The 24,777-nt window shown below is 40.2% G+C and overlaps 1 protein-coding gene across 8 annotated transcripts; it reads right to left on the bottom strand.

Annotated features, from left to right (window-relative positions):
• Positions 1 to 6,484: 6,484 nt before the first annotated feature.
• LOC142094874 (uncharacterized) lies at positions 6,485 to 24,318 on the bottom strand. Of its 8 annotated transcripts, none has more exons than XM_075177451.1 (5): positions 24,248 to 24,318; positions 22,181 to 22,283; positions 19,141 to 19,254; positions 16,782 to 16,860; positions 6,485 to 7,198 (listed from the first exon to the last, which is right to left on the bottom strand). In XM_075177451.1, the coding sequence occupies exons 3-5, from the start codon at positions 19,243 to 19,245 to the stop codon at positions 6,498 to 6,500; spliced, it is 885 nt and encodes a 294-aa protein (XP_075033552.1). In that variant the 5' UTR covers positions 19,246 to 19,254; positions 22,181 to 22,283; positions 24,248 to 24,318; the 3' UTR covers positions 6,485 to 6,497. The 8 variants fall into 8 exon arrangements, 7 of the variants coding, with proteins under 7 accessions (XP_075033552.1, XP_075033553.1, XP_075033555.1 ...); XM_075177452.1 differs by lacking the exon at positions 24,248 to 24,318 and adding an exon at positions 24,112 to 24,237; XR_012677718.1 differs by lacking the exon at positions 24,248 to 24,318 and having other exon boundaries at positions 6,485 to 7,136; positions 22,181 to 23,452.
• Between the last annotated feature and the right edge of the window lie 459 nt (positions 24,319 to 24,777).

Here is a 24,777-nt window from a genome sequence, read left to right as displayed (position 1 = left end):
AAGATGGGTCCGATTTGCATCACCTTCCTCTTCTGTCACTTTGGACCTGCACAACAGAGTCTGTGCATATGGACTGCTTGTTGTAAATATTATCTATCTGTTTTTACTACCTTCACTGTGTAACCCTAGGTTATGGACAATCATTGTGGGGATGGAAATAAGAATGCCCACAGTATTCTTAAATAAGCCAGGTGGGTTGCAGCTATTCATCCCATAACTTTTACTCTGAGAGACTTGAAGGCACCAGCCCAAGAGGCGTGAGCTACATGTGGTGAGAAACCTAATCCCTGCCAATCACCAACCCATACTTCCATCCCAGCAAATCCTGAGTCTACCTCTGCAGGGTGAGATTCCAACTGTGGGAAATTTGGACACTGCAGGGGTGACTAAAGATTGTTCCAGAATTTCTTGAGGTTGGTATACAGTTTTATCTCTCATCAGCTCCATCATGAATCTTGCGTCTGACACGCACGTCTTCATAAACCATGTTGCCAAGAATCTTTGCTCCATCTGGAGTTGCTTATGGGTCTTTTCACCTGGTGAGTCTGCTGGAGCAGGGAGACTGGGGTTCAGATCCCTATCACATTGATAGAGAGCATTAGCTGAACCGCTGGGAAGATCATGAGATTGAGACAAACTGCAGAAATATTTTATTTTAACAGCTTGGATACGAGTTTTGTCTTTACCACCCTGAGATTGCAAGGATCACTTGGACGGGAGTTTTGTGTTTGCTGCCATCCTGGTGGTTCTGGGTGCAGTTCTACAGCATACGATTAAAGATTTGCATGCAAACACACAGTTGGCATGTGTCAAAGGTTCTGACACTCCTCCACTTAGACTATCTCAAAATCCAGGGACTTTCCTCCATAGGTGCACACCATTCCCTACACCAGGGACCCTCTTCCACAACTTGTAGCCATGCTGTTTTGGGGCACTTTCCATGGCGTCTCTCCTCCTACTGCTATACTGACCATCATCCCACAGTGATCTTCCCACATAACCATGATGATGCTAACAATAATCTTTGATGGATTGTTCTGTACTGCTCTTGGCTTAAAACATTTCTCGTATTTCGTGTCTTACATGTGGGACTTCACATCTGAGAACACTCTTTCCTGGAGTATTTCCCTTACTCTCCCGTGACTCTTCTGTCACACACACTCCTCTTTTACTAAGAGCTGAATTTTTCTTAAATGGGTGCACCAATGCTTAAATGTTGCCCTTCTGAGGTTCTTCTGACATATAGGGAACTCTCTATATGGGGGCTTTTTTCTTCTCTTATGGGGACTGGTGCTCCACCGTGTTCTGCAGTGACCCCCCCTTCTTTATGGATATTGGGATTATTTACCCTAAATGTTAACTGGGACGTTGTGGCCTCCTGCCACGCAACCACCTCTTCAGAGGGGCCTCCAAAGGTGGGGACTCCCCTTAGCTCTTAGCTGCCCTGTGCGGCAGCCTCCACGATTCCACTTGGAGTGCCAGGGGAGCCTTAATCGTACATACACATAGAACTGCATAGTTGCAGTCTTGCTCATTCAATACCACATTCAAGCGATACCCGCTCTCGGGAGTTTGTTATATATTTATTGATTACAAGTAAAAGATCATGCCAGGATTCACTAGGATGAGTGGGATCCTTCTGGTATCAGCTGGGATTGGTGGTGCTCCACCCAGAGGAGCCAAATCTAACAAAGCGGAAGGTTTTCACCAGGGATTCCTGCGAAGGAATTTGGGCTTTGCAGCTTCCAACCTGCAGTTCGCGGCCCTCTAGGATAGTTCCCAGTGAGCAGTGATAGAGAACCGAGTACTAGAGAAGAAGGTAGTCACTAGATAGCCACTAATGAGCGGGAGTGCCGAGCGATGCTCTGCGATAGTTTGTAGAGAGATAGATGTGATGGTCTGCGGTAGTTACCACTAAGTGGAGCAGGTAAGCGATAATCTGCGGCAGCACACATGCTGTTACTACTGAGTGGCGCAGAGTGTAGGTGATTTGCGGCAGTACTCTTGGAGAGATGAGAGCGATGGTCAGCAGTAGTTACCACTAATGAGTGGCGCGGGTAATAGGTGATTTGCAGCAGCACACTTGGAGAGATGAGAGTGATGATCTGCAGTAGTTACCACTAATGAGTGGCGCAGGTAATAGGTGATTTGCAGCAGCACACTTGGAGAGATGAGAGCGATGATCTGTGGTAGTTACCACTAATGAGTGGAGCAGGTAACCTTCTATAACTATCCTTCTGGCACAACATAATTTCAACAGCGTTTTTAAAATTATTTATTTTATTACACAGTGCACTTTTGTGTACCTTTGTATGCTTTATATGTTTGGCGGTTTATCATGGGGCATGACTCTTTATATACAGTACTGTAGGTGACTAATATATTTCTGGAGAATTGCTGAACTACAATTATGTTCAAACCCAGTGCCGGGAATAGTGTGTATAACAGAATTTCTAACAACTAATTATGTATAGGTGTTAGGATCTGCCTCAGTATGCCGCTTCATCTCGGCAGCTCCTGCCTCTGGGACTATATTGGACTTTGTTATTGTACCTACCCTGCACTACCTGTGAACCACCAGAGGTGTGCTATTCTGCCTTCTCGTCCCACTACCAGGGGTTAACTAGCTGCACTAGTTAAGCATTCGCACCTGTTTGTCTCATATATATGCCTCTCCCAGTTTCCTTTGCTGGTCATTAATCTTTCTGTGCCTGTTAATGTTTGTTACCCTTGGACTACTGCCTTACTTTTCTCTGTTCCTGTGGAAATCCTTGCTTAGCCAGTTCCTGCTTCTCTGTAGCATTTAGCACTCACCTGTATCGTGTCTCTTGGAGGTAAACCTGATATTTGCATTATACCTGGAAGTCTGTTTATTCACTGACCTGGTCTGTGTTTACATTGCATCACCTGAACTGTGTTTTCACTGCAATAAACAGTCTAATGTTTTCAACATATGTCTGGCTCTATGGCTGTAATTACAAGGACCTAGTTTGTGGAACAGAATTGTAACAATTGAGAGTCAGGCAAAAAGACAACAGTGAAGACGCTATAGGCTAAAACTTTGAGGAAATTTATGAAATAAACAGTGCATCTTTGACAGGATGGACCTCCTATGCCACCCTGTCCTTTTGCTAGGGACCGGCTGGGCCTGCTTTGCCACCGTCCCCTTTCTTTATACCAAATGCGTCCTCTCTAAATGCTATAGGGGATGCTCTGTTGTCACCACCAGATTCCTTCACTAGCACTTGGAACTGTTTGATTCTGGGTAACTTTTGATGCTAGTGACCTCCTTGCTGGGTACCTGGGCTAATGCGCCTGACCTCTTAATTCAGATCAGGGTTGCTGTTGATGGTTCCCCCTGGCATCTTACAATGGTCAGAGTGTCAGGGTAGCGGGCAGAGCACTGTTAGTAGATGCTGGGTCCCAAACCTCAGAACAGCCAGATAACAGATTAGAGTGGTCTAAGGTGAAGGTCACAGGAATTACAGCAGGGAAGTAGACATCAAAGCAGGATCTTGAAGCATTGATGTTTATTTGCTCAGAAAGGGTCCATATAAGGACCATTCAGACTAGTTGAAGGTACTCGTGATTATCCCGAAGTTCAGATGGTATGCAAGTTTACATGGTCAACTTGGCTCTTTTTATACAATTTTAGAGACATAACCTGGGAGGACGTAATCCAGCCTACTACCCCTTTATCCAATTCAGGCTGATTCATACAGTCTGCACATGACTCAGCCTGGAGGGGTTTCACACCTTTAACACTGTTGCTAGTGGCAGAGGTAACTTCCCCCCTGTCCATAAGCTGCCAGGAAGAGGTGGTTCAGCCTCCTCTCCACCCCTGCTGCCAGTGAGTCTAAGGCAGGGGATTTATCTTTAAATCTCCTGCCTAAAAATACTTCCAGGGACCCTGCCCCCGGGTCTGGCTCCCCCCTCCCCCCTTGCCGAATTTGGCTCAAGAGAGAAAGCAGCTAGATCCCAGTGCAGCAGTCCCCAGCCTGCCACTGATGGAGCTCTCTGAGCTACTGTATGGGACTCAGCCTACTGGGTCCCCCAGGAGGCATTGCATCTCCTGGATTTATTTGAATTCAGGAGACTACTTTGCAAGACACTTCAGCAGGCATTACAAGCTGGGCCACCGCTGGACCTGGGCTAGCTTCCCACTAGAGCACTAAGGATCCGAACCACTACGAGCACTCCAGTCCCCACGAACGGGAACTAGGGTATTAAAACTGCCAGTGAAGCCCAGCTCCCCAGTGCACCACAAGGAATAAAGGTAACATGTTTTATTACATATACATTGTAGTTTAAAATATACATTACATATTTATACTCCCCGCGCTACCATTTTTGGCGCTTCACACCAGCTACTTATCGGCGCTGCAGCGTCCATACATTAAATATTTACAATTATTAAATAAAAACTGTTAAAATTGCAAGTTTACACTCCCTGGCACCGGGGTTTAACCCCTTCAGTGCTGCAGTGCCAGGTATTACTCCCCCGCACCACAGTGCATAGTTAAAATACATTTATTTTTATAAAATACATATCTAATAATACCTTTTGATTCATACTTTGCACATGCAGCACCTAGCGCCGGTAAATGAACCCCTCCGGTGCTGGGTATTAGCCCTCCCTGAGCCCATTTAAAGATGGGCACACGTGCAGCCGACAGACACTGGACCCAGTTACTGCATCAATTTTTATTTTTTATTTGTAGGGTGCTATATTGTCCTGTATAAAGTTACATAGTGGAAGTGTTACAATATCCGGATGGTCTTTTACTGGCTGGTGCCCTCAGTGACAACTCTGCAATGATGCAAGGCATCGCTAGGCCTATTCTCAACCTAATTCTTCTCTGTTCTGTCTTGAGAGCATAAAATACAATAAAAGCAATTAAGATAATACCACCAACAAACTATATCACTTTATAACAGTATAAGACAAAGTAACCATACTGTGCACAGAGTGACATACAGAGGGAACACGCATGAGAGAAAACAACCCCAGGGTCACCTGTGCAATAGCCAGTATTTACTCGATGTTATCCAGATTACGCCTTCTTTGTTGTTGGTGGGACAGTGGTTCACCCTTCTTTCGGTGAGCTAACATCAGTGGAAATGTCTCAAGTTTATATCGGGAGTGGTGGGGAATATACTTTGTTGATTGCTTTTTCCTTCTCTCTTCCCGTGGGTGACAAAATACCCAGCCAGTACTGTCTTGAACCTGTCGCCTGTGATCAGATTCATATACCGCCCAAGTTTCCTTTTAGTGTAGAAGGGAGGTAGTCCCAGGAGGGTTTGGCAAGGGGAAGGAGCTCTGCCTCAATCCTCTGTTTCCCCCAGGCACCCCAATGTGTCAGGCTCCACTGAGTCAGATATAAAGTTATGTTAACATAAGTTACGTTAACATGAGGAAGGGTAGTTTACTTCAACTGGCTGAACCATTTACCGTGAAAATCTAGGATCTGGCATAGTAATTGTTTGACTGGGTCAGTGCAGAAGAAGCCCTGATTTGAAGCTCCTTTAGGGATGTGGGTACAGGGGATACCACATTACATTTTGCACTACACATGTATGTAGGGGAGATCCCAGTCCTTTTAGGGAATATTGGCACAGTAATATATCAGTAAGTCATCAACTGATCACATGACTTCATGAATTCTGGAGTTTTCTATCTCTTACAGCAAATAAGAGGTGGTCCCAGACAGGATTACCATAACTTAGACTACAAACTCCTCCTCCTTCAACTGGCAAGGGATTGTTGGGCAATATGTTTTGTAACGTTAGCACAGGACAAGTATCTGACATGCATATTCAGATACTAGACAAGCATGAGCTCAATAAATGCAGAACCCCAAGTGTATGTACAGGAGGCTCTGCATTCAGACTTTACAAAGCACTGCTTGGCATACTAAACTAACAATGCCCAGCATACTATAGCAAAAAGAAAAGTATAATACTTGCAGTGTATGGCAAAAAAGCATAAATTTAATACAAACTGGATAGAACAGTACACTACTTTGAAACAGTGAATATTTAGTATGCTGGTACAACACAGGAGGATAGACTTACCCATTTCCAGTTGCATATCCAGGATAAACACCGAATGCACACTATATACAGCACAATATCACCATATACTTCCATTAGTAATATACCCTGCTGTATGCAGTAATATAACCAGCAAGATTTTATGTACCAATTATAATGCCAAATTACCAGTGAGATGTCTAATAATGTGCTTTATTATGTCAAGCATATGGAAGTTGACAATGTAACACAACGTTGTTGGGACAATACTACATTCTACTGTGGAATGCTTGGGTCTGAACCCCTCAACTATTCACTGTACACTAGTTTGTAGAACTGAAATTTATGTCGTTAATGTACAAAATCTGTTGTTCGTTCGTGATCAAGGAAGTACAATAGGTGATTATTAATTAAGTAAAAACACAACTAAGACCACAGAATACAAAAGGGATAATACTTATGATTTATTTCATAATACTGTCAGGAATACGGAGGGCAGAAGCCCTCTCCATTTGCTGATGTTTAATAAGAAAGAAATAGTCTGAATAGCTCTTCCCACAGTGGGAACATATGTATAACTTTTCTTGTCTGTGGATTTTCAGGTGCTGGTCAAGGGCAAATTTGCGCGTAAACTTCTTCCCGCACCCGTTGCACTCGTATGGCTTCTCCCCGGTATGGATTCTTGAATGGACACTGAGATTTGAGGAGTTGGTAAATGCTTTATTGCACTCAGGACATTTATAAAGCTTATCCCCTGTGTGGCTTTTCTGATGCCGGTAGAGGCTTGATCTGTGGGAGAACCTACGTGTGCAATATTTACACCCGTACGGCTTGTCACCTATACCTCTCTCATGCATGTCAAAAGTTGGTGGATGAGGAATGCTTTCAAATTGAGTGTTTTCTTCTTCAATGTCACACTGAAACGTATCTAAGTCATTACTGAGAAATGTATTTAAGACTCTGTCTTCTCTGCCAGCTGTAGATGCACTGCCAAAGTCTTTGCTGCAGACTTTCTGGAAAGCATTCACTGGCATGCCTGACACAGATTCTTCAAGGGATTTTCTTTCTATTATTTTCTCAGTTGGTTGTCTTACTCCAGATTCCTGCTCTGGAAGTAAAGACATATGAGTTGTGGAGTTTTCTGTGTGCTCTTTGTCAGGCACTTCTACCAAACAAAAAACACAAAATTAGGTCAAGAAACTTTAATGGTTAGAAACAAAATAGTTTAAAAGGGACTCTGAATTTCTTAAACATCATTTTGTTCTTGGATAATGTGCAGCAATGGTAAATGTTATCACCTCCGGGCCTCATTTGGCTATTTGATTTAAAAAAACAAAACAGTTACCAGATTCAACCACTTTGGAATAGTTATCAATCATTACTTAATTGCTGATCTCAATCCAGATATGAAATGGTCTCCACTAGGGGGAATAAAAAGGCTGAAGCAGCATGGACTCTGGAGTTGACAGAAGCAATGCACTAAGGGCCTGATGCTCAGTTAGGAACAATGCAAAAAAAGAAGCAAAATTGGACCTGGACAAACCATGTTATAACGCCAGGGGTACAAATTGATTGCTTTTTTTTTTTTTTGCACGCTAGGAAAATACTGGATGTAGCACACAAATACTTGATAGCATTATTTTTACACTGAAATTCAAGTTGATCTATGACATGCCGCATCCCAAAGATAAATCTGTCCCTACATTTAAAATTTACCTACCCCTACAATGCAACAATGTTTTGCCAAGGTGCAAATTTGCTCCTTTTCTTTGCTCCTAACTCAGCATCAGACAGTGTGTTGGTGACAGGTCCACTTTAGTATTAAAAAAAAAAACCTTCACAAAAAAAGAAAGCTAATTTTCTCAAAACTAAAACTTGCAAAAACAGCCAACCACATTGCAGATTAATAAATAGTTTATTAATATACCACATCCAATTATAAATTACATAAACTGCATATTTAAAACAATATAAAAACAACAATCCTTTGAAATCTCTACTAGAATCAAATTATGTGAAAGCTCCAAATTCCTTTAAATGAATTACCGGAAGTGCACACACCGGAATTATAGATAATCACTGCAGATATATGAATACTTATAATCATCCAGATTGGTCAGATAATTAAACTGTGCTAGATTCTGTTCACATGAAGCAATAAATTCCACACTGTTGTAAAAAGCTAGTATAGGGCTCAAACGCTGTGTTCTTTTGTATAGAATAATCATAAACACTGCCCGCAGCTTCTCAAAGATTCTCCACCAATTTAAACCGTGGTTTCAGCAGTCATTTTCATTTGGATCCTTTCCCATAATTAGATGTTAGTATATTTCAAAGGAGGATTGTTGTTTTTAATGTGTAGTCTAAGTGATTTATAATGGAATGTGTTATAACTATTTTTTAATCTGCAATAGGATTGGAAGGGAGGATCCTGAAGTGATTCATCTCTTTATAGGTCAATTTTTTTTTACTTTAGTATTGGCCCACCCTATGTTCCCTTTTCAATTTAATATTACAGCCACATACTTTGATCACATGCTTCACAGAAACCAGAATGATCTTGTTGCCAAAACCAGGCAAATCTCCCACACTAATCCAATCTTACTGACCATTTGCTCTATTAAACCAGGAAACAAAGTGATTAAGTTTTCTTTAAATTACATTGTTTAGCAATTAATTATAAAATCCTTCTCCTTCTATGAAAAGGCAAATGTTTTTCAGTTTCCCATTATTAAATCATGCACACTAAAGAGAAGAAATATGCTTTCGCCGTATACTCCCTATCTATAAACCAAAAATAGTTCTCCTGTCTTCTAAGTGACCTTGTTTCTCAGAGAGAAAAGTAATAGTCTGGAGGATATTTTAATGCATTGCTACATCATTAGGTTAACTCTTTCAGTTCCCAATAGGTGTGCTGGCAGGGTTTATTATAACTTAAAGCTGGGAACACATTACAGAAAATTATTCCAGATGAGATATCTGGAACGCTTTTACCAACGATTGAAAGTCCCGATGAGCATGCCAATTCTTGTGTACACACCTACACGATTTACCATCAGATCTGTGCTCCTCATCTGTCATAACCACCTGCTGAAAAGATTGTGACTCTGTAAACCCTATGGAGATCTGCCTACATTGCTGGTCTTGAGTGCATACACACTTCCACATTTGCTCGGCGTAATTCCATCGCTGATAGAGACTTTGTCAGATTATAAAATCAAACAATATGTTTTGGCATGATAGAAACATAGAATTTGACAGCAGATAAGAACGATTTGGTCCATCTGGTCTGCCCAATTTTTAACCTATGGTAACCTCAAATCCTATTTGATCATTTATTCTTTGCAAGGATATCCTTATGTCTATCTCAAGCATGCTTAACTTGCTTGGGATAGACATTAACCACCTCTGCTGGGAGGCTATTCCACTTATCCACTACCCTCTCTGTGAAGTAGTTTTTCCTCAAAGTTACTGTGACCCTACTTCCCTCCAGTGTCAGTGCATGTCCTCATATGCTAATACTTTTCTTCCTTTGAAGAATGTTTCCCACTTGTACCTTATTAAAACCTTAGAAATTTTAAAATATATCAATCATGTCCCCCATGCTTCCACATCACCTTTGTGGGAGTGTACACATGAATGCGATATCAGATCTAACGGACATTTATCGTGTGATTGGGACGATTATTGGGAGAAAAATTTGTAGTGTGTACCAGACTTTACAGACATAAAAAAGATTAATGCTTTTTGGCCTCCATGCATTTCCCCTCCAATGAACATCCTAATCTCTTAAATTTCTGAGGGGTGATTCTCCCTAGAGATCATTTAATTTTGTACCCAACCAAATTAGAACCTTTAATTGCAAGAAAAGCAGCAGACTGGGATACATTTTTTATCATGGACACTCAACCTTGTGAAAATAGATTTTCTAAAATGATATCAGTTTCAGTCCTTATCGGTATACCAAAGACCAAACAATGAAACACTAGTTAAACCCTGAAGGGATTTATATGCATGGTAAACAACAAATATTATCCATCAGACTAAAACAAATGGTGACTGAGGGGTTCACCCATGTGCTTAGCTTTGTGAATTGTGGCGTGTACTACAAACATGATGGTCCTCCACCTAGTATAACTGGTAAAAAGATAGTAATTAGCTTGTTGCTGCCATGGGACATTGGAGTTATGTGATGGAGGGTTTGCTTCTCTGGTCCCAATATGGTAGGTTGTCCTGAACAATTAGTGAGGAGCAAGTTGTATGGAAGTGACAGTCGTGGAAAAATACAAAATATGTTAAAAGATTTAAATATGAAAAGTGAAAGTGCACTGGGTATAACCATGGTATGACATTAGTTGTGTATGCGAAGAAAGAATGGGGGTGTGGTTGGAATGGATAAGGTTCAGGTCTGGCACTACCATTAGGCAACTGCACCAGGATTTAAAGGGCGCCGAGATTGGAAGGGTGATGCATTAAGTGGTAGGATTTGGGGTGCCTGTGCGCCACTCTCCCCACACAGTGCACCGGACGGTGTCATTAGGGGCGGCTGAGCCGGAATGTATTCAGTAAAGAGAGTGTAGAGATCGCTTTGTGACTTACTTTTGGGGAGTACTTATTCTTTTATACTTTTCTAATATGAATAATATCCATTTCCATTGTGACAACACTATTATAGACTGTTTTCATAATTCACTGACGCTAATTACTATGCCCCTTAGCTGGGAAAAGGAAATATAATGTTAATACATTTTTTTTAGCATTAGTAAAGAGTTAAAGAAATAGTGTGAGCCCCTGCTGTTTGCAAACAGGATATGAGTAAGAATAAAAATAACTATGTACAGTTATCATGATGAAGATAAACGGTTTAAGTTCATACTACTTTAGTATTTTATGCTAACGTATACTGGAGACCAACTACTTATTCTCTATTCAACAAAGCTGCAGCTAGATCAATGTGGTATTTGTAACAGGAGACCCCGTTCCACTTCAATGAATATTTAAATCCTGAATTTATGTGGCTTCTCTATTGCGGGCTGCACTAAACATATAGGGATTCTTTTTTCCTTTTCTTTTAAACTTCTTTTTCCATAAACGGCATGTCTGTAGTAACGAACCAGTGATTTATTCATCTGGTGTACAGCCTATATTGTGGATGCTATATATAACTGCTTTGACATCATCAGCTGAAAGATCGCCATTTACGGATTGTTACTGGCGTTATAATCATTATTACAAATTAACATAGTTACTTTATTAAATCAATTCCTTTATCTATTAATACAAATTGTATAACATCTTTAAGTCAGCTCCACAGATAAATTAAATGTATTTAATAAGTTTGCAAAAGAAATGCAAAATATAAATAGAATAAGTATAAAGTCTTTTTGTATGCATTACACCCCTGCTGCACAGATGGTTTGTCCCATTATTTATTATCGATGATTGGCTACAACCTGTTAAAATTGGAATCGGACATTCTTGGCCTGAGTTATTAACGAGAGGAGTAAAAAAGGAGTAACTTTGCACCTGGGCAATACCATGTTGCCTTAGAGGGGGAGGTAAATTTATAATGTGGGGACAGATTTATAGTTGGGATAACACATGTTCTAGATCAACTTTAAAGTTTAAGTGTAAAAATAAAGCAATAAAATATTTGCTACATGAAATAACAGCCAGTATTTAACTTATGTGCAAAATAATAAACTAATCTGCACTCCTTGCATTGTAACATGGTTTGTCCTGGAACAAACTTACTCCTTTTTTTTTTTTTTTGCTGTGCTCTCCTTAATGACTCAGGCCCTCTGTTTCTCACCTTCTGATGACAGTGCCACACACACAGAAACAGGTTTTATTTATCTCCACATCGAGCATATTCTTAAGCTTCTAAAGAGCTGTGATCAATCTTCAAAAACCAGCGAGGCATAGGCAAACCGAGGGGGGTTTCCTAGTGCCTGGGGCAGCACGGTGGCGTAGTGGTTAGCACATCTGCCTTACAGCACTGGGGTCATGAGTTCAATTCCCAACCATGGCCTTATCTGTGAGGAGTTTGTATGTTCTCCACGTGTTTGCGTGGGTTTCCTCCGGGTGCTCCGGTTTCCTCCCACACTCCAAAAACATACTGGTAGGTTATTTGGCTGCTTACAAATTGACCCTTGTCTGTGTGTCTGTCTCTGTCTGTCTGTCTGTGTGTGTGTTAGGGAATTTAGACTGTAAGCCCCAATGGGGCAGGGACTGATGTGAGCGAGTTCTCTGTATGGCGCTGCGGAATTAGTGGCGCTATATAAATAAATGATGATGATGAAGCCCCCCCTCCAAGCCTGGGGAACTGTAAAATTGAGGTGGATGGACCCTGCCCCTGCTTCACACGGCTCTGCAGTGCATGCAGCATTTTATATATTATAGGGATAGGAAGAATTGGAGAGCAGCCAAGCACTGTCTAATATTATAGCCATGCCCCCATGCATGCTGGTCACGCCCACTGGTGGTGTGGTGTGGTGTGGAAACCCCCCTCTACAAATCCTGCGTTTACTCCTGTGATGGATCTAATTTAAAGACCTTTATGAAGGTTTATAGCAGTAAGAATTTTGTTGCTTCACCTGGAGTCATTTTTGGGACATTAGGTAGTATGCGACGATACCTGGTACAGTGAGGTAAGTGAATATTAATGAGGTATGTGAATAAATTGTGAAAGAATGAAAATGTGAATAGTGTAAGAGGCTGGAAGGTGGTGTCACTAGAAGGTGGTAAACAGTGTGTAAGGTTGGCAAGTAGTGGAAAGGATCTGTCTTGGCCGGTGCTACTGAATTCCTTTCTGTCATTTCATCATGAATATCCTCTCGCCACCTTAAACTTAATCTTTCAAAACCTAACCTAATAATATTCCTATCAGCCAACAGATTTTACCTTCCTTGCATCTCTATTTCTGTTGCCAGCACAACAATAAAATTATGATGATTCCTAGTCAGAATGGACTGGGTAGAGTCAACCTTATATAAACAAACATATGGAAATGCTTTATAAACATACTCCTTGTGCATGTGAAAGGAGCAACAATACAGTAGTCCAGTGTAGATGCAGTTTTGTAACGCTGCACATTTACAAATGCCCCCACTCACAGATTTGCAGGCCAAAATGGTGGCATATGTCGAGATGCAAACGTTTGCACTGTCTAATGTGAGGAGCTTGGTGTATTGCCTTGCCGAGTACAGATTAGGTGGCTACTTTTGCAAAATTTAGATTTTATTTTGCAGGGTGAGGTTATTTAACTGGGATAAAGCTGTAAAGAAGGCTCGTTTAGGGGAGTTCCCTGCTTTGTGGGAAGGAGCACAGCTTTTCTCTCCCCACAAAAGGATTTTACTTATCCACCACCTCTGAGTGATGGAGATTGAGTCTTGTATTATGCTTTCAATGGAACTTTTGATGGAAAGTGCTTTTGCATGAGTACTTCGCCAATGGCCTAGAAAAAAAATTTAAGCGCACAAAAGTGATACATGTAATAAAAGACAGTCACAAAGTCCCCTCATTCTGATAATTAAATTAAAATAAGCTGAGAAGATTACTTGCAAAAAACAGAAGCATTGTGGGTCCGCATCTTTTGCTGATTATAGACCTTAACATTTTCAGCCTACAATGTAGTATTCGGGCGGGTTGGCGGTGGGAGAGGATCCCAACACTTGACAATCGATTGTACGCTAGTGAGAATACTTGCTGGTAAATAGGACAACCAATCTTACATGAGCTCATCTGCTGGTGGTACCTGGGCCCACATGTCTCTTATGATTTAAAAGTTGAATTTGTTTTATTTTGCATATATGTACAGAATTTATAAATTAAACTTTAAATGTTCCAGCAATAATGTAATTGACCCCGTCCAGACACAAGCACACTCAAAGATTGAGGTTTTATATGTCATTTTATTTGCAACTCTTTAGCACACTTGCAGAATATGCATGATAAGGAAATGTCTGTAATGTTGAAGCAATTAAAAATATTTTAAAAATATTATTAGGCGCTAAGTTCCTTCATTACATTGTGGTTTACTGGAGGATTGGCTACCCTATAATCAACAGTGATGCATGTATGTGAATGTGGAGGGGCAGTGACCGACTTCAAAGTCTCTACATGTTGACCTACCAGGCGAGAAAAGCACAGGGCTTGGCGGCGGGCGGGCCCATAGTTCAGGGCCTGGGTCTCCTAATGGGTTACTCGGCCCTGCTGAACATGCTAGTGCTGGTTGACATTATGACAGGGGGATCCCATGCTGTGGGTTTACCTGTTATAGTGTCGCCAGCTCAAGGTGTGAGCGCATGGTGCAGGCTACACTTTCACTACACTTTAAAACAAGTTAAAGATGATGATGATGATAACTAGCATATCATGCCTTACTCATATACATTTATTTACACTTACATGCTGACTCGGATGGATCTACATATAGACACAGAGAGGGTTTTTTTGCAACGTAAATTACGCCCATTGTATATCCCACTTTGCATTAGCCCCAATGAGTGCATGAACCAAGACGTTGGAGACATAGGGCCTGATGCAGAGTTTGACGTATGAAAACAATTTGCGTACTTACGCCCATATGCTTAGCCAGAGGCATCTCAAGATGAATCCAGTTCGGCACTTGTAGCATATGCGCCAGATTTACTTGAAGGATACATACACCAACATACGTTTACACACAACCAGATTATAAGCACAAGAAAAGTTTGTTAACTATTTGTTTTGATAGCGAAAAACACATTCGCTATTAGGCTTGATATAATACAGTGGATATATTATAGCTTCTCATGTACAAATGAATGTAGTTAAACAAAAAAAAAAATAATTTGAAATCCTATAATGCACCTTCTACCTTCAGAGATGAATTCACAAACAGCCAATCATAATCAGCTAGCTAGTGATGGAGACCATCATCATCAGCATGTATAAGCACCTGCCATCAAGCAGGTGCAAAACACAGTTCCTGACAGGCATATTGCGAATTTGTGCTGGTCTGTTGCATTTGCGTGAACAATAATTAGACTACATATGAATGTCCCTACCCCACCTGCAAAATTTTATAATTTACACTATGCAAACAGGTATAAGTCCAACTCAGCCTCAAGCCTTTAGTGTATAAGAGAGTATTTTGGAGATCTTGTGTAAGTGAAAGCAGCATTGAGGACACCACAAGAGCAGATATCATTGTTATTCACAAGGATCACCAGGATCCAAGCCTTTGTGATAGCTATTGACCTATATTAATTTCTGAATGTTGACATGAAACGGATTGCAAAGCTGCTGGCAAATTGATTGGCTTCTCTGATCCCCCACACTGGTCCATCATGGTGGGATTTATCTCAGGTCGCTAAGCCGCGGACAACTGATTTGATTTCTACAGCTAAACAAATAACATACCTTCACACTGGTGGTGTCTCTAGATGCTGAAAGGGATTTGATAGGGTTGCCTGGTCCTTTATGAGAAGTACTCCCAAAAAATTAGGCCTTCAAGGTCGATTCTTATGCGGAGTTGCTGCATTATAGTATAATTCTTCTGCCACCATCCTTACTAATGTTGCTGCCTTGGTTCCTTTCCCTATTGAAAAAGGCTGCCCTTTGTCCCTCTTGATGGAGTCACTGGTGTCTTGGGTCCTCATTGACCACAAAATCTCAGGCATATAAGCTGGCCCTGGAGAATACAAACTTTCCCTGTACGTGGATGATATCCACTTGCAAACTCTCTCGCTTACCTATCTTCCCTTCATCTGGAACTTCAAGCATATGGAGATCAGTATAATTTTAAGATGAACACTGACAAGTCAGAAATTCTCCTGCTTAACTTAACTCATCTCTTACAATTTCTAAAACAACAAAACAGTTTCAAGTGGCAGCCTGACAAAATTGAATACCTGGGGGTTTACCTGGCCAGCCATTATAATCTGGTCTATGATGCCAACGTCCCCGGTTTGCTGAATTCCATTAAACAAAATCTCATTGTTTGGGATAAGCACTACATTTCCTTGTTGGGGAGAATAATGGCTGTTAAAATGAACATATTGCCCCAGAGTGTGCGCGTGAACCTTATACCGACATGCCTCAGAGGGTGGATTGAGTCTTAGGGCTGGATTTACTAAGCTGCGGGTTTGCAAAAGTGGGGATGTTGCCAATAGCAACCAATCAGGTTCTAGCTATCATTTTGTAGAAGGTACTTAATAAATGAAAGCTAGAATCTGATTGGTTGCTATAGGCAACATCCCCACTTTTTCAAACCCGCAGCTTAGTAAATCTAGCCCTTAGTTTCCTTTCCCCTTCCACCCGTTGCCCTTTTTCCTTTTTGTTCTCCCCTTCCCCTTGGATTTCATCCTCACGTTTGTTGTTTATTTTTGTTTCTGCAAGAAACTTCAATAAACTATATTTAAGAAAGAAAGCGGCAGGGAGTGGTTGTGAGGCTGAAAGTAGAGGTCAGAGTCCTAGATGGAATACAAGCGCTTGGGATGTAAGTGTGACCGAAAATATAACAATCCATTATTATGAGATAGTTAGGTAGCTTTGGGTTTGAGCACATTTTTGCAGACTACTTCCCATTCCACCTACACATTTTATTAAAAGAATAAAACATGTATTGTCCCAGAGGCATTCAATAAATAGTATTAACAATAAACCCATTTAATATGGAGTTATGCTTTAAAGACAAATACTGAAAATGCTACATATTTTCAAGAAATAAAAAACATACTATACTAATAAACACAAATCCTCACCTAAATGTACAGCTTTTTCTACATTGCTCGCGTTGCATACTCTGCCCTCTTCTTCATTCTTGAAAACAGGTGACGATAACTGTTTCAGAAAAGAAGTAGAAATTAAAACTTCCAAGAAGAATGCAGACAAGAACTATCAGCTAACAATAACTTTGTATGCTGGCTTAGGCTGGGTCTAGGAATAGGTAACACTTACAAAATTAAAGTATTTACATGCACTTTAGTAGCATTGATAATTTACTGTGTACTGTAAACCTCTGTGTACTGTGTACCTCTCTCACCGCTCCACATCTGCTGCACCACTTTGCAAATCCCTACACTGGCTCCATGCGTCCTACAAAATCAAATTCAAATTGCTCACCTTTATCTACAAAGCCCTCAACAACACGACCTCTGCATACATCTCAAATCTCATATCAAAATACTCTTCTTCTCGCCATCTGAGATCTACCTCTGACCTGCGCCTTGTCTCAACTCTGCACCACCTCTCACTCCCGCCTACAAGACTTCTCCCGTGCTGCTCCACACTTATGGAATTCCCTACCACGCTCAATCAGACTTTCCCACAGCCTTCAAATCTTTAGACGCTCTTTGAAAACCCTGTTAGAGGTGACCTTATCTCCGATAACACTATTCACACTAATGCACTCTCACAACTGTCCCAATCTCCACTCTGAGCCACACTCGCTCCTCTTGCTTCAGCTGTGCCCTCTTCCACTTAGAATGTAAGCTCTCTAATGAGCAGGGTCCTACATACCCTTTGTTTTCATGTGCCCATTTATTTTGTCTACCTTGTATGTCCCTGTGTTATGTATATCCTGTCTTCCCTACTATACGGCACTGAGGAGCACTGTGGCGCCTTACAAATCTACGATAATAATAAATATACTGTAGCATTTCATTTAAGATATTCTGAAAGTGTATGTCCAATATGTTACCAATTAATAATGCGGAAACAGTGTTATTTTGCTACCTTAAGCAAAAACAACTATTATAACAGGAAGCTGTTGCATACATTACTGCTAACATTGCAGTGTACTATGGAAACACGTCAGTGGCTTAGACTGTTATAAAAATGTGACCATCTAATAAAACAAAGTTTAAAAATGTACATTTACTTTAACTGTGTGGCTAGGGGATCTTAACCCTTTTCACCTGACCAATGTTTTGGATTTATACATTTCCCTTCTTTATTACCGTACATGGAGCCAGGTGGATCCAAGTCATCCATGCCCCTCAAGCTATGTAGTGATCTGATACAACTGGCTCCAGTGACGTGAAACCAGCCCCGTTTCTTTTACAGGATATTTAAATACAGCTGGAGGCTGAGAAGAGGTTAAATTCTCTTATAATATGCGATCTGTGTGGATTCTGGCAAAAATAATATAATTTTTGTATAACTATGACCTAGTGTCATGTTTTCATTTAAAGAGCAGTATGTATACACATTTTATTTGTTCTCAGCTCAGCAAGTGAAGAGCTTTGTTTTTATTTATATTTATTAAATACAGTAAATATCTAAAAACATTTTAAAATATTTTCTTTTAGAAGTAAAAATTATTTATTTTGTACATTAATATTTTGAGGCACTTTATAAGAATTCCTTGGTATAAGCATTTGTTCTAAAAGCTTACCATAGTGAAGTAAAAGAAAATTGGGTTACCTGGAGGTCACTGGAGAAAGTAGTGGTAAACAATTCTATTCATGTTCATAGTCAAAGTGCTGTACTGACAAATTATGTCTACAAATGATGACCCCGAGTCATTAAGGAGAGCAAAGCATAAAAAAAAAAAGAGTAACTTTGCACCTGGGCAAAACCATGTTGCATTGGAGGGGGAGGTAAATTTAAAATCTGGGGTGAGATTTATAGTTAGGATAGGGCATGTCCTAGGTCAACTTTAAATTTCAGTGTAAAAATAAAGCTAAGTGTTGATGAGCTACATTAAAAAAAACAGCCAGTATTTAGCTTATGTGCAAAATAATAAACTAATTTGCACCCCTTGCATTGTAAGATGGTTTGTCCCGCAGAACATTTACTCCTTCGTTTGCCTTATGTTCCTTAATGACTCAGGCCCGATATCGCTACCCAATATACTTTAATGATGTAAGTTACATAAACATGAAGCCCATAAGTAGTTTTAACAAAAAACAGTGTAGTCAATAGCAGCTGTTTCGATCTTTGTTGGATCTTTGAACCTCGACATTAAAGTATGTTTACTGCTATTGTGTGCTGGCCTCTTGTAATGACAGGAGTTTTCCGCATGAATATATTTCCCCTGACTTGCACCAGGTCTCATCAGGAGACGTATGTGAGTTCTGCAGCTTTGCTTCCTATTCTACCCAATATACAGTATGTTACCTTCACAGATGCATCACTTTCCTGCATTTGCACAGTGCTTTCTTCATCTGAATGGCTGGTTTCTGAAGACTGTGAAGATACATTTATGATAACTTGTTCAGCCATCTTTAGTGACTGAAAAAAGAGAATATTGGTGAGGACCACTATTAAAAATGAAATTCAAGCAAGTAAAGACAAATAATACAAGAATAGCAATCAAAGCAAGATATGTTCTTGTTACATCCTGCATCAAGACGTTAGAAGACCTATCACCAGGTCCTCTGATATCTTGCACTGCAAGGCACCTTGTGTATTATGGAGAAGCAAAACATTTATTTTACAGATATATTTGAGTGAGGATTAATCTATTCTTCCTGTAATGAAGGCCAGATAATTCTAGTCTAACCTATGTAAACTGCTCGGACTTCTGTACTGTTTGCTGGTTTCTGTTTGAAAAGGAAGTGAAGAGGTACACTACAGCGTGCTATAGACTGAGGCAACCGTATGTCAGTAAACATCTATAAATCACTTTAAAGGGGGCAATTGAATTAAATTAAAAGAAATGCGGCCTGTGCATTATTACCGTTATTACGTTAATAATGCACTTAATTACCGTTATTACGGTAGTTTCAACGCTGGCTTTTTGCTCGCAGCTCCCTCGCTAATTCGGGGGGAATTGAATTCCCCTCAAAGTGTTACCTACTGTTACTTTTAAACCACCCCCTTAAATTACAACTTTTCATCTAAAATACTGCTGTAGGAGCCTCAGTTATGTATAATATGTATGCATCAGGACCTGCTATGCCAGTGATGGACAACCCAACATACTTAAAGGGCCTAATCTCCTACCTTCAAATCACCCTTAATTGCAAGAATGAAAAAACAGCCCTAAAATTCCCTCAGCAACCCATTACTCATTCCAATATCCCACCACATGCCCCTCAACTGCTCCAAAATTCCACCACGTATCACTTCAGCCTCCCACTTACTCCAAAATATATCACCACATGCCCTCAGATCCCCATTTGCCATAAAATGCTACTGCATGCCCTCAGAACCCTCACATGGAACTCACACCTCTCCTACTCACTGGCTAATCTTCTAAAGAGTACTTACCTTCACAGCCGGAATCTGCAGAGGAAGAAGGGAGAGCACATGACGCATTGTGCTAACAGGACATTCTTACTTTCTGCTTTATAACAAAGCAGAGAGTAAGTCAGATACGGAGAATAAAGCTGATGGCCACAGGTCAAGGCTGTTTCCAACCTCTACGCTAAGCCGTGCTCTTACCCATAAAAACAGTCACAACTGCACATTTGTCTGTGGACCCGCCTTGTTTCTAATTTGTAAGTTACCCTAATGTTTTACTAAATTATTAATTACTAAATAAATAAATATATTAAAACATTTATTTACTCTAGACATTGATTCTCTCTTCATCGAAAATAAAGATATTTCCCTACATTTTCAAAATATAGAAGGTCCAAGAAATCTGAAATTGGCTTGCAATACAAGATGACTGGAAAGCATAATTTAATCTTTAAATAATATTTGTAATTAAGCCGACATTGCCCAAGAAATGCATTTGTGTTTTTGTTTCATTATTTTGAAATTGTAGAACATTTTGTCAATCCCAGTAGCCGATTTCTGGTCATGGATCTTTTTTAAAATACAGTTTAATGGTGCAAAAGCAGTTTGCAGCTACAGGTCAGAGCTATGAGCAATGATTGTGGCAGTCAATTACAACTCATAACCCACTAAAAACATAAATCCAATAGCTGTACTAAACAATATGGGCCTGACTTATAGTTAAGAGTAATCCACCTGTAATGTGCAATTGTGTACCTCAGCAAAAACATTGCACTGTAGTTGGGGGAAATGTAAAATGTTGGGAGGGTGTCATTCAACTATAAATTGCATTGTGTGAGTAAAACTACTACATGCACACACAGGCAGTATTCTTTGTGCATGCAAAAACATGAAAGTGGGCGAGGTTTTATGCTAATATTCCCATTTATGGGTGGGGTTTGCCAGTTCAGGGTGTGGCTTATTTTGTCCCGCTTTCAGGATTCTACATGTCGGGAGGTATGTGACAGTGCTTCTGGCTTTTGCTTCTCTGGGCCAGGCTGGGAGTGTGGAAGTGTGCTGTGACATCACTACATAGCCCATGCTCGCAGGCTGTCATAGACACTGAGGAGAAGCAGCGTGAAACATCATTCTCCTTCTCTGACGACAGCTCTTCGTGGAAAGAAATGATAGGGGAGGGGAAATTAGGAAGTAATGCATGTTTAATTTAAATCTTCGGCACCAGCACCAAGTGAAGGGCAAAGTGTAAACAAATAAACAGCTACAAGACACTGAATGAGTGACACTGTCTCTCATTAAGCATTCAGGGCGCCCTAAATCATGCTGCCCTAGGTGACATCATTAGTTTGCCTAGTGGAAACGTTGGCCCCGATTACCCCTTGGGGTGTTCTACGTGTTCTCAGAGATTCCGTTGGCAAAAAAATAAATGTATACATAATTCTTCAATCCAAAGCTGAAATTTATGATTGTGCCAAGTACTTACATTTCTTACGGGCAGCACGGTAGCTCAGTTGTTAGCGCTTCTGCCTCACAGTGCTGGGGTCATGAGTTCGATTCCCGACCATGGCCTTATCTGTGTGGAGTTTGTATGTTCTCCCCGTGTTTGCGTGGGTTTCCTCCCACACTCCAAAAACATACTGGTAGGTTAATTGGCTGCTATTAAATTGCCCTTAGTTTCTCTCGGTCTGTGTGTGTGTATGTTAAGGGATTTAGATCCAATGGGGCAGGGACGGATGTGAATGAGTTCTTTGTACAGCGCTGCGGAATTAGTGGCGCTATATAAATAAATACATGATGATGATCCTGTGTTTTGAGAGAACACCAACCAACAAAATAAAGGGATACTGCCCATGTCTAAATGTTATAAACAGACGCAGTTATATTGTGCAATAAACGAGCAGCAATGGAATTATGGACAAATAATGTTACACTTGCAGGTTTTAAAACTGACGCAAGGCTTATAGGTGCTACTTACCTTTGGTAAACGTTGAACAGCAGGTCAGCAAACTCTATTCCTTATGGGTTGTATTTCTGCCCCTTTACAACACGTTGCAGGGTACACAAATAAATAAAATCTCCTACAAAGACCAATTATTGCAAATTAGTTAATTTGTGAAATTATGAATGTCCCTCATGGTGAAAGTATTGCTAATTGATATCAATATTGGAAGCAATGATTACTATAGTACAAAAGAGTATAGAAATGGGGGATGGACCATAGTCACAGTTTATCATGTTTCTTTTCAAGCCTGATCCATCCTCCATTTTCACACATTTTGATACATGCCATTGTGCATAGCTGGGTTAGCACTCTGCTTACTACTTGGCCAATAATGGAGCAGCTTTGTCACAGCAAAGATTGCTGTTTGTTATGGCCAGGACCAGCTTTAGGTTAGAGATTAAAGATGGGGTTGCGATACAAGCAGTACAACCAGAAACAATTTGTAGTTGCCCATAAACACTGGTGAAGAATAAATGCTGAAAAGCAGCAAACAGAACAAAACATGTGGTATTGTGCATTTGTGTCTGCTGTGTTTGACTGAGGGAGGCCAAAGCTGCTCACTGGCAAACTAAATTCTATACTAATTAGTTGGGAGAGCAGAGATTAACTGGCTAAGCAAGCATCCTGTAGGATGTGTGGAACCCCATGCAATTACCCTCTATGATTGGCCAAGCTGTTTGCCCAGCACTGATATATGTAACTAGGTTGCACAGGAAACTCGTATAACATTCAGGGGTATATCTACTATACTGCGGGCTTGAAAAAGTGGTGATGTTGCCTATAGCAACCAATCAAATTCTAGTTATTTATTTAGTACATTCTACAAAGTGACAGCTAGAATCTGACTGATTACTACAAGCAATATCTCTACTTTTTCAGTTAATATACCCCTCAGTGTCGCAACAAAGATTTATACAGTCAACGAATGCTATCGCTAAGACAAGCTAGAATAGATTAACTGTATTTTTTAAATACGTATTACATATATTAGCTTCAAAACATGGTCAGTTTCTTAGAGGTGCCACTGCGCAAAGCCCTATGACCTCACAAACCAATGGGAAGTAGAGAATTTATACTGATCTACGGACTCACAGCCCTGTCATGTTGATATACTAAAAGTGCTAACCAGCTGAATACACCTGAATACCTGTCTCAGAAAACCTATGCAGCCATTGGAAAAAAAAAACAGCTTTAGGGCTAGATTTACTAAAATGTGGGTTTGAAAAAGTGGAGATGTTGCCTATAGCAACCAATCAGATTTTAGCTGTCATTTTGCAGAATGTACTAAATAAATGATAGCTAGAATCTGATTGGTTGCTATAGGCAACATTTCCACTTTTTCAAACCCACAGTTTAGTAAATATACGCCTTAGTGTGAATTTCCTGTAGCTTTGCTAGAGGGAAGGAAATGTAGAGCTTGGTAGCCACTAGACATACTCTGTGAGTCTAGCACCACACACCTTATAGCAACAGTAACACTCCAGTGGGATAAGGAATAAAATGACACAAAGGCCCTTCTACAAAATAATGTCTTAGTAAGTGAAATTGTTAGGGCATATTGTAATTTGAGGTTAAATTAAAAATGAAGTCCCAAACCAACAAGAAAGTTTTTCCTAAACTCCCATGGTGACTCTACCATTCTTAAAAGATAAAAATACAACATAAAATAATTATACCAGCCTGCAGGTAAAATACCAGTCAACTAGCACCCCAAGTTGTATTATTACATTAAAATAAATGTACACAGTATATTACACCGATCCTAACAAAATATCAATTATTATAAAAATCATATTATTAATAAATGCTCTCCTAGTGATGCAGAAGTATTATTAATAAGCTCTAGTCCAGCATTGGCAATGGGAGAACTAATGTACGGACTTGAAATGCTGCCTATAACATACTGTGGTCAGAACAGAAAGGCTGCTGTTTACACAAAGAGCGCTTGTTACACAGCAAACCCTACAATTATTGCAGTAAGACTGGTTACAAAGTATAGCGATTTGTCAACACTCCCTCATAAAAGAAGTACAAACCTACCTGTATCTTCCTGTCTCAAATCTTAGGAAGCAGACAGAGGAAAGTTGGTTTTGATTGGCCAGACATAAAACATGTGATCGTTATTAGTGTTCGCACTGTTCTCTGGGAGATGTAGTCCTGCCGCTCATGCAGTGTATCATTGTGAGACAATCGTCAGACTACAACTCCTATAAACCTCTAACGGTGAAGAAAGTGTCAGCGATCATTTTGGCATACGAACCCTTACTTTTGTAATCCATGTTGAAAATCCATGTATTATGCATTGGAGTTTAAGAAATGTGATTAAATCATATTTGCAAATTTTTTTTATCTGTAGCATATGTTTCAGTATAGCAATATGAACATCAGGAATTGAGAAAATAGTTATATGTTATATCTATTGGTGAAATAACAGATATGTGGTGTATTTGAATACAAAATCAGTTAGCTTTCTATAGCACTTTCTGCTGCTTGGTGTCTTGAGTGAAGTTTGTTGTGTTTTCTCTGCCTGTATAGTGCATCCTGTTCTGCTGCACAGATATGTTGTCTGT

This window comes from Mixophyes fleayi, chromosome 6 (genome assembly GCF_038048845.1).
Source record: "Mixophyes fleayi isolate aMixFle1 chromosome 6, aMixFle1.hap1, whole genome shotgun sequence".
Taxonomy (NCBI): domain Eukaryota; kingdom Metazoa; phylum Chordata; class Amphibia; order Anura; family Limnodynastidae; genus Mixophyes; species Mixophyes fleayi.
The sequence above is the reverse complement of the archived record's forward strand: the minus strand, read 5'-3'. Positions and strand labels throughout refer to the sequence as shown.

What these genes read in the sequence shown, in the direction of transcription:
- LOC142094874 (XM_075177451.1), bottom strand. Translation starts at nt 19,245, where the DNA reads ATGGCTGAACAAGTTATCATAAATGTATCTTCACAGTCTTCAGAAACC. An exon ending in AAAGTGATGCATCTGTGAAG is followed by an intron (nt 16,861 to 19,140) that starts GTAACATACTGT and finishes TTTCTGAAACAG; the next exon opens with TTATCGTCACCTGTTTTCAA. An exon ending in AGAAAAAGCTGTACATTTAG is followed by an intron (nt 7,199 to 16,781) that starts GTGAGGATTTGT and finishes TTTGTTTGGTAG; the next exon opens with AAGTGCCTGACAAAGAGCAC.